The 10,514-nt window shown below is 40.4% G+C and overlaps 1 protein-coding gene across 2 annotated transcripts; it reads left to right on the top strand.

Annotated features, from left to right (window-relative positions):
- Window positions 1–2,445: 2,445 nt before the first annotated feature.
- On the top strand, window positions 2,446–9,339 carry mgrn1b (mahogunin, ring finger 1b). Of its 2 annotated transcripts, XM_006798157.3 has the most exons (17): window positions 2,446–2,820; window positions 3,488–3,606; window positions 3,732–3,820; window positions 3,931–4,077; window positions 4,686–4,803; window positions 4,931–4,997; window positions 5,608–5,651; window positions 5,751–5,798; window positions 6,197–6,265; window positions 6,354–6,513; window positions 6,626–6,735; window positions 6,870–7,084; window positions 7,466–7,577; window positions 7,656–7,701; window positions 7,788–7,892; window positions 8,240–8,285; window positions 8,546–9,339. In XM_006798157.3, exons 1-16 carry the CDS (start codon window positions 2,733–2,735, stop codon window positions 8,278–8,280), a joined length of 1,578 nt encoding a protein of 525 aa, XP_006798220.1. In that variant the 5' UTR covers window positions 2,446–2,732; the 3' UTR covers window positions 8,281–8,285; window positions 8,546–9,339. The 2 variants fall into 2 exon arrangements, with proteins under 2 accessions (XP_006798220.1, XP_006798219.1); XM_006798156.3 differs by lacking the exon at window positions 8,240–8,285.
- Window positions 9,340–10,514: the final 1,175 nt, after the last annotated feature.

Below are 10,514 nucleotides of genomic sequence, written 5' to 3'. Positions count from 1 at the left end.
CTGCTGCTCAAAACTTCTACGTCACATTCTGCACGTTTCTTTTTGTTTAAGTAAAATACGAATTAAGTTCTTATCCTGTAAATAACACGAGAAAAATAAAACTATATTAAACAATAGCATGTAAACAACCATTACTTTTTTACATTTTTATTATATAATTATTTAGAGCATTAAATATGATTACAATATTTTTAAGACATCGCATACTTTAGAAAGTGAGACTCCAGCATTATATTCATTGTTTATATGTATTACTGAACGCCTATATAGCTTTTTTGTGTGATTTGGAGATCAATCTACCGCTTGCCAGAAGATTCCAGTTGAAACTAATAGCTGACCTTCGAGTATTTAAAATCGTTGTGTTTACTGGCCTCCTGCGGTCGAACTGGAGAACTGCAACGTTAGTCAATTAGTCAACGTTAGACAATGTTAATGTCAGTGAAGGCATAATGGAAAGACAATGGCAATGCTGTAAAAAAATAAAAATAAATAAATAAACTGCACCATTGTTGTTTAGTGAGCTAGTCTTTTTTATTATATAGTCAACATCATATTTATTATGTTTTAGCTTTATTATTCTGTTGCCAGCTATTCAGAGTCAGAGCTGGCCCAAGGTGCCTAAGACCATCACCTCCAACCAACCCTCAGCACTACAAATATTAACTTTAGTTCCGGAACACCACCCATAAGACACTTCGAGGGAAACCCATGTAGACTGGTGGTTGGGCAATCTCCCATGCCCCCTCAAGTATCCTGAAGAGGGTGAAGTTGGTCCAGTGTTCTGCGACCGGGACAAAAACTGCATTGTTCCTCCTGTATGAGGTTTGACTAACGGATGGGCTCTCATTTTGAGCACCCTGGCAAGACTTTCTTGGGGAGGCTGAGGAGTGTGATCCTCCTATAGTTGGAACACACCCTCCGGTCCCCTTTCTTGAAGATAGGGACCACCACCCAGGTCTGGCAATCAGGAGTTACAACCCCTGATCTCCACGCAACATTGTAGAGATGTGCCGACCAAGACAGCTCAACAACAGCCAGAGCCTTCAGGAACTCAGGGCGAACCTCATCCACCCCAGGAACCCTGCCACTAAGGAGTTATTTAACTGCCTCAGTGGCATCACCCCCGGAGATAGACAAGCTGTCTCGCTTGTCCCCATATTCTACTACCTTTACAGAAGATGTGTCAGTGGGATTAAGGTGGTCCTCAAAGTATGCCTCCCAATGCCCGACAATGTCTTCCTTCAAAGTCAGCAGCGTCTGGACTTCTTTAGGGTTCACAAGAAACAAGAAGAAGAAACAAGAAGTCCAGACACTTTTCTTTCCAAGCTCCTTTGACTACGATGACGTGGAACACTGAGAACCTTCACAGGTATACACAATGTAGGTAAAGTACCACTTTCCCCTTCTGAGTCGCCTGATGGTTTGCCAGAATCTCTTCAAGGCAGTCCAAAAGTCTTTTTTCATGGCCTCTCCAAACTCCTTCCACACTCAAGTTTTTACTTCAACCACTGCTCGAGCTGTGTTCCCCTTGGCCTGTCGGTACCTATCAGCTGCCTCTGAAGTCCCACAGGCTAACAAAGCCCAATAAGACTCCTTCTTCAGCCTGATGGTTCCCTGGTTCCCTGTTTCCCTGCAGCTTCAGTGCAGCCGTTTTAGCAATGGAGGCCCAACCACCAGACGTTTGCCCCTCGCTGGGCCTGACTCCAGGGTCCCGAGAGGGTAACCAGTAACCCTATCCCAGGCAGGAACAGTTCCCTTGATCTTCTGCTTATAGGGGGTTTTGAATCCCTCTTTGGTCCCTCACCCAGGACCAATTTGTCATGGGAGACCCTGCCAGGGGACAAAAAGCCCCCAACAACACACTGCACCACTGTGCTGCCATGTTGTAAAGATGGGAGAGATTTTTAAGCTGACAAGAGTGGTGACAATCAGTGAGCAGCATTATGCCTGTGTGTATGTCATCGTTTATAAATTTCTAAAGCACACATGGGATAATTATACAAGGAGCTAGAGGCCTGGGACTGGTAAAGGGCGACCAAAATTTTTATAAAAGATAAACAAACCAACCCCACAAAAATTCATAACTATGCTAAGGAATCTCAAGATTACTTCAGTGAGTCTGTATTGAAAATTCCCTTCATCTGTGACCTAGGAAGTGCTGCATATCAGTCAACTGGCAAGCTGTAGACTAATTTAAGTGCAACTACTTTGATAGACTTTTTTATGTAATCTGTAACTATGCAATGTAGTTTGTTGCTACTTTCTAACTTTAGAAATCAGTATGACCCTCTGGGAAGCATCAACCCTAGGTCAAACATTTCCTACACGTAGTTCATACAGCGTTGAATTTGCTGGATTGGAGTTGACGCCCGTGCTCTGACACCTTCCCTTCGTTACTAAATTAGCTCCGTGTGGACCTCCGGGCAGTCCCTACACAGAGAGCAAACGCTCCGGAACGCTCGGCGACAGCCAATCAGCGTGTCTCCCTGCTTTGTTAGCTCTCCTCTGGCAAAACAACAGCTCGTTTCGATTTGTTTTCCTTTTCGCCGCGTAGCCACCAAAAAACAGAGCGAGTAAAATGTTAGAATAAATAAAGCGTGTATTTGTGTTTGGTGTTATTATCGTTTTGGTGTTAGTCTAGACTGAAGGCAGAGGAAGTTGGAACTGCCGACGCATCGTTCGCTGCTAGCTAACTGGAGCTAATATCGAGCGACCCAACAGAGAAAGCAGAGATGGGGTCCATCCTGAGTCGTAGAATCGCTGGTGTTGAAGACATCGATATTCAAGCCAACTCGGCTTACCGATTTCCACCGAAATCTGGTAAATGATCGTCAATGTCTCCAATGAAATCATATTCCTCATAAACACCCATCTTCCTAACTAGTGCGGTCTAAATGCGCTTTCTGCTAATGACCGTCAGCCGCGCAGACAAATAATGATTGTAAACATATGTGATTGGGATTTTTTTTTTTTTTTTTTACCAATATACGGTAACTTAATAAAACGTTTTTGTCAGATTTACAGTATTTTCGGTGTGTCGGACATCGCTGACACCGATGGCTGTTTATTAGGCTATTACAGATAGACAGTCTTGATGTTCATCAGGATGATCATGAGTAGATGGATTTTAAGAACTGGGGAATCATAGATGTTGACGTAGTGACCCTCTATGTCATCAAATGATTTCACCCTTTAAAGCAATAACCTTTAAACCACAGTTTGATAGCATATAGATCTTTTCACACTGTAAAAACAATGTGAAGATGGGTATATAAACTAGTTTAGCCACCATTTTATTGCTTGCCAAACTAGTTTTCTTAGCATTAACTGAATAATGGAAGTATTTTAAATTTGACAAATAGCTGAAAAGAATCAAAATTAAAGCTTCAAGGTTGATGTGCTGCTTTTTCCGAAATGACTGCACTATTAAACATGAGTGCATCCAATCTGTTCATCGCTTTTTCTTTTTAAAATATCTCACCTTCAGGGAATTATTTCGCCAGCCACTTTTTCATGGGAGGAGAAAAATTTGACACGCCACATCCAGAGGGATACCTTTTTGGGGAAAACATGGACCTGAATTTTCTTGGAAATAGGCCAGTGCAGGTGAAAACTTTTGTTTCTTTAACCTGCTGTTTAGCACTGTATTTTCAACAGCAGTTTGACATTTCTTATCAATAAAATGGTCAGTAGAACTATTTCAATAATTTCAAATCCTTCTATTTCACTAGTTTCCATATGTAACACCTGCACCCCATGAGCCTGTGAAAACCCTGAGGAGTCTGGTGAACATCAGGAAGGATTCTTTGCGTTTGGTCAGGTAGTGATATAAAGGCACTATCACAATAAAACATCACCATAAAAGTAGAACAACAGTTTTAATGAAGCCAGTCACATTGGCCTAAGCCTTGTCAAATGTCTGGATTGTAGGTATAAAGATGACTCTGACACACTGGCGGAGGACGGCGGGAAACCAAAGGTCCAGTATGGTGTGGAGTTCACTTTTGATGCTGATGCTCGAGTGGCTATCACCCTCTACTGCCAGGCATTTGAGGAGTTCTCCAATGGCATGGCAGTGTAAGGATTTAATCTTACAATTAACACAATCAAATGATCATCTGTTTTTTTACTTATTAAATAAAAATCCATGCCCTGTGTGAAGTAAACAAAGATGGGGCACATGCATCTGCCTATGGGAGGATCAGTTGTACCACACAGACTGATACTGCTCTGACACAGCGCCTTCATGTTAATGTGAAGCAGTAACAACAAGAAACATTTAAATGCTGTTTTATGGGTGTGAGATTGAGCTCCAGAGCACAAAGTCTAGAATAGATGCAATGGGTCCTTAGCAACCACCAGTCACCATGGATACCAGATAAGACTCAGACAAAGACGAAAGTGATAGTCTGAAGTTGCCGTCTTATGAAACAAACAAGATGATCCATAAAATGACGGCGGCTTCTGCTGTTGTGCTTGGTTTTCTATTTTCTTTAGTTTGATTTTATTTAAAAAAGTGTACTGAATTTCTTAATACATATAGGTGTTAGTTCACATTGAGTCTTCATTGCTGATGTCTGTATAAGTGCAGCAGCAAAAAGTTTCCAGGTTGTACTGGAATATTTCTTCCCTTTTCTGTCATTTCCAAAGTCAACTTTGAGAGTTTTGCTGTCTTCTACATGTAGGTACAGCCCAAAGGACCCGTCGATGGCCTCTGAAACTGTGCATTACAAGCGGGGGGTGAGCCAGCAGTTCTCCATGCCGTCTTTTAAAATAGATTTCAGCGAATGGAAAGAAGAAGATGTAAGTATTTGCAGCAGTTAATGCAGTTTTGTAATCAGTTTAATTTAGCACATCATAAAAAAGCATTGCATCACCACATTTGATTTGATATATGTCTTCTATTTATGTGTAACTTTCTCCTTTAAAGCTGAATTTTGACCTCGACCGAGGAGTGTTTCCCATAGTGATCCAAGCTGTGGTTGATGAAGGGGACGGTAAGTCGCTGGAGCTGCACAGGACTAATACCAATATTGAGTCTGTTAAAAAGGGGACTGTTGAACTTTTTTTTACATTTTGTCTTTAATATATGCTACAGTTGTAGATGTTTACAGCAAACATGGCCAAAGTTTTAGATAATTTGGTCAGTTTATGTACAGGTAATTCTTGTGAGCCAAAAGTTTAGGCATTTAGGTGCTCTAAGTGTTTGGTTTCTGCCTCTTTTCTCTGCTCTTGCTTCTATATGATATCAGAGGAAGCAGATCTCCCTTATATAGTCATCTCAGGCAAACAGTTTTTCTCTTGGGAAAACAGGAGAGACACCCCCATGAACTTTCTTTTTGGGATGAGCAGCCAATCAGAGGAAGATTAGAAGGGAGGGTGACCTTCAAGGAAGAAAAGCTAAACTGCCTTGTTTAAGATAAAAATAATTATTTTGAACTCTGAGTCATGCAAAGCTACTATAGTGGAGTCAAAAAAATAAAATTAAAAAGCTGGAAGTCATCTCTCAGTGGGCTCCTTTTTAACATTTGAAAGTAATGGACTATGATCACAGTTTAATTGTTGCCTCAACATTTGTAATAATCTTGATGTTTTGTTTTTTTCAAGATTGCCTTGGACATGCCCATGTGCTTTTGGCAGCATTTGAAAGAGTATGTATATGTTAAAAAACAATAAATAATTTTAACATGTAGAGAGCATGTTTACTATTTATATGAGCTAAAACATGTCTTGTCTGTCTCTCTCTCCAGCATGTTGATGGGAGTTTCTCAGTGAAACCTCTGAAGCAGAAGCAAATTGTAAGTTTATAAAGGTTTTTATTTCAGTCTTGTATTATTATAAGTTATTGAAGTTTAGAGTAAAGTCATATTTGAGCCGTTAGTTATTTATCCAGCCCATGTGTGGCATGTTTCTATCAAAGAGCAGGTGAAAGGTGGATGTTTCAGCCTGTGAAAGCATGTGAGCAGATGTGTGCCAATCTCTAAAATAGACTTGATTGTAAACCTGCGCTTTAGACTCTGAATGTATTTATTTATTCTACATTTGAGCGACAAGCACTACTTTAATGTTATTAAGTATACATAACAGATTTACAGTCATTTGTAGTGAATGGGTTTTCTTTCAAACTTTTAAGAATATGTGGATATTTCTTTTATAAAATCTAAATGTTGAATTTCATTTTTTACTTTTTTCTCAGGTGGACCGTGTAAGCTACCTCTTGCAGGAGATTTATGGAATCGAGAACAAAAACAACCAAGAAACTAAGGTTGGAACTGCTAACTGAGAAGAATCACGATGTTGTAAAAAGTTGGCTGTGTTTGATTTGTAAGCCTTTTTGTTCTTCTTTTCTCTAGCCATCTGATGATGAGAACAGTGACAACAGCAACGAGTGCGTCGTCTGTTTGTCTGACCTGCGAGACACGCTTATCCTGCCCTGCAGACACCTTTGTCTCTGCAACTCCTGTGCGGACACTCTGCGGTACCAGGCCAACAACTGCCCCATCTGCAGGCTGCGTAAGAAGTGTTACTTTCTTTAAAAAAATAAAAAAAAAAAAGTTGTGTCATGCTATATGAGCAGGTTTAGATTCAATCAATGAATTCATTAATGAATGTATCTGCTTTCCAGCCTTCAGAGCCTTGCTTCAGATCAGAGCTGTAAGGAAAAAGCCTGGAGCTCTTTCTCCTGTGTCCTTTAGTCCAGTTCTGGCTCAGACTATGGACCACGATGAGCACTCGGTAAGATATAAGTTTTTAACCAGCTGTGCATCTTACCTAACTGCGTTAACTGTAAATTATTTTTTTTTAATCTTTATTATAACATTAAGATCAAGAATAAATCCACTTTTCTCTTTTACTGTGACTTTTTGCAGGGCACAGACTCAGTTCCTCCTGGCTTCGAGCCCATCTCACTGTTAGAGGCCCTGAATGGTTTGCGCTCGGTGTCTCCTGCCATCCCATCAGCCCCCCTCTATGACGACATCAATTTCTCTGGGGGTCTGGGAGGGGACAACAGACAGTTAAGCTCTCCAGAGCATTTAAGCGATGGAAGTCTGCAGAAAGGCAAAGTCAGCAAGTCACCTGACAGGTAATCTAAGACATAAAATCTTTACTGCAAGTAATCTGGTTTCGGTAGGAAATTGGATAGCATGTAATGGTGTCAAACTTCATTTCCCATGAGACTCTGCCAGTAATCAGATTTACCCCTTTATCCATTTCCTGTAAAGAGCTGTGTTTTTAGTTAATCTTTATGCCTCCAGCAAATTTTCTTTTTTAGAGGAAAATTTAGAGCTGACATAATCATGTAAAATGGGCCTGTTAGAGGCTGAAGGCCCAAGGGCTTATCTAAGGGCTAGAATGTTTTTGTCAAAGTCAAATTCTGTGCTTGAATGTCACCATGAATAATTAGATTACCAGTTCTAGTAGTATAGTTAAGTATTTCTTATTTTTCTGCATTGTTCCCCTCCAGCACCCTGAGGTCTCCATCGTCTCCAATCCAGGAGGAGGATGAAGAGAAGCTGTCGGAGATGTCTGATGCTCAGCCACACACTCTTCTGTCCAGTAGCCCCGCCCCCACAGATGTAAGCTTCTTCTTCACTACCTGACATTAAGCTCTGACACCAGTACAGACAAAAACCTACCTTCCTTTATTCTTCCAGGCCACAGCGACTGAGGACGTGGCAGAATCCCTGTCTCCAGATGAAGGTGAGTTTTCTCCTTTGGTTCTCAGTGAACAGTCAGTGATGTGTTTGAGTGACAGTGATGACATTCTGGACTTTGTTGGTATCCAGAGGACAGGATGCATTCTGGAGGAGACATTCTGCAGGACTGCATCAGTGAACACAGTAGCTTGACCAAAACAGAGAGTGACCCACCAGGTGATCTGTCTTTGCCAGGTAAGAGATTTTCCATCTGGGACGAAGAACAAAAAAAAGCCCTTGCAAGTGAGAAGTGATAAAAATGAAAGATGTGTCATTTCTTAAACTTTGGACCTGTACTTTCCGATGAAAGCTTAGAGCAAATCAGGTCTTCACAAAGTGAAGACTTGTCACTGTTGACCGGAATTTAAATATTCCCTTTGGTACTTTAGCTCAGTGTCTTTCTTCTTTAACCCTGGACTTTAAGGCTGCAATTCTGTGTGCTTTGCCTCTAACTTGTGTGCTCTGGTGCTTCTGTGTGCTATCTATCCCCCCTCTTCTGTTCCCTGCCATCTTGTCTCTTTTTACCATCTCACTTTGGCCAGCTCTAGGTCCTGATTCCTGCTCTATTGGTATGGAGGAATAACTGTGGTATGTAGGCTTTCCTGTCTGCTCTGCTTCTCTGTGTATGAGCTCTACTGATGATAATGGTAACATTCACTGCTATCATTCACAGCTAGAAACCTCCCCCCCCCCCCCGCAGTGATATGTTCTGTTATGATCAACAATTAAATGCCTGCAAGGCCAAACTGGTGTAGAAGAGTTTGTTCTCCTACTGAAAGTCTGAAAGGAAACTTCCCTTTTAACTATGTTTCTTATCTATTGATTGTTTCCCCTTTTTCCCACCCCAGGGTCATCAGAAAGCCTGAAAAGTCAGAGCACAAACTGCTCCAGCCAGCCTCTCCTGTGTCCCACGAGCAGCCTTCATATGGAAGATGAACATCTCATCCACTAACTCCTCCCATCTTTGCTTCAGAGATCATCCAGCTCTGTCATTCCTTTCACCCCCACAGCTCAGTCTTCTGCTTGCGTGATCAGAGCTGACAACAGCCCCGAAAGGAAGTTAACAGGAGTGAGGCAGGACTCTGTTTATTCCATCAGCATCTCTTGACAAAACAAAAGAAATTGGACTGTCGCAAAGATGTTTGTGATGGCATGTGAAAAAAAGATAAACTCCCCCCAGCTTTTTATTAACTCTTGAATGGTCTTCAGTCGTCGAGTTGTTGTTTAGTACTGAAATTTCACTACCTGTCATGGTGGTGCTTTTAAGCGCACTTACTTTAAATTAACGCTGTATCAAAGTTTTTGACACTAAATTCTAAAGAATTCATAAATAAGGATTGTGTTTGGAAATCAGTGAAACACTTTAATAACTTGACACTTTAATTGTTTTATTCCTGTCAGGCTGATTTATGGGCCAAAGTTTGTATTACTTGTGTATCCGTGTGGCCATTTGAGGTGACTTTGCTCTCCCAACAAAATCAGTTATAATTCATTCCTCACAACAAAAGTATATAATGACATATGTCTTAAGCTGTCTGTTGTCTAAAACATCAACACATGGTTTTATCATTTCAAACTATATATCTATGTATTACAACTAGAGTCCTGTGTAGTTGCCTTTAAAATTGTACATTTTTTATATATATATATATATATATATATATATATATATATATGTTATATAATATATAAAAAAAATATAAATAAAGGAACTACATTCAGTTAACATGCACAATATTTAAGACTTTGATAATCAAAAAGAGCTACAGATTTACATCCTAACAGCTGAACTCAAAGATAGCTAAAGCCTGCTACAAGCATAGATGCTGCACCTACATGTTTGCTGACTTAGTGTGGCACAGTAAGGGTGCTCGTGGTATATAAAAGTCCCTTTTTTTCTGTGGCAATGCCAGTGTCTGCTTCTGTGATGTAGCTGCAAAAAAGGGGGTCACGTGTTTGTGTGGCTGCAGCGACTGTACTTACCTTGGTTGTGTACGTGTAGCACACTGCATATAGATCTATGTGCCTTGAATTAATGTGGCTGCCTGCTTGTTGCAATGGACATTAGTGTTCTTAAAAATGCCACAGTATACAACAGTTTCAGCCCGTAGACAGGATTTTTTTTTATGCTGATGTACAGAGCCTTTTTTTCGTATCGCAAACTTCATGCTACTGGAAAAACGTATCTTGTTATTGAGCAATATTCAATTGAACTGTTCATTTATTATGTTATTGCCATGTGTTGATTATGCATTCAGTATTAGTGTTTAGGTTCAAGTGGGTTCTCCTCGTAACATTTGTGTTTTTGAAAGGAAGGCATCCGATGCAAAGGCAAATGCATCTTAATAATTGGGCTCGCATTTGCATGTGAATTTGTAGATGCTTAAACCTCTGACTCCTTTGAATGCTTTTTTTTTTTAAACTTTTGGTAACGTGCTTATTTTGTCTTTACCCCCTCCTTTTCTGTGCCATTTCAACTTGACACTGTGCCTTCCTGTTCTGACCACTGTTGACCTGGTATCCAGGATAACTCCACACTAAGTGGTATTTGGCTCTCTGTAAAATCAATACCTGTCTCTTCCCGTGTGTGTATAGCAGCATGTGTATAACAATAAAGAAAGAGTCATTACTTCAACTGCAAGTTGTTTGCTGATCATCACAAGAACACAATTCTATTAAGACAATATTATGCTGTAGAGCTCACAGATTACAGTTTAATGCTGACAAATGTACAAGTTTTTGACAGTAAAACGGTGACATTTGCTACTGTGTAGATGTAGGAAATTAGCCCAGAAGTTTAAGGCATTCAGAGTTTTA

Source organism: Neolamprologus brichardi, chromosome 4 (assembly GCF_056152115.1).
Source record: "Neolamprologus brichardi isolate AB-2024 chromosome 4, ASM5615211v1, whole genome shotgun sequence".
Taxonomy (NCBI): Eukaryota; Metazoa; Chordata; class Actinopteri; order Cichliformes; family Cichlidae; genus Neolamprologus; species Neolamprologus brichardi.
The sequence above is the reverse complement of the archived record's forward strand: the minus strand, read 5'-3'. Positions and strand labels throughout refer to the sequence as shown.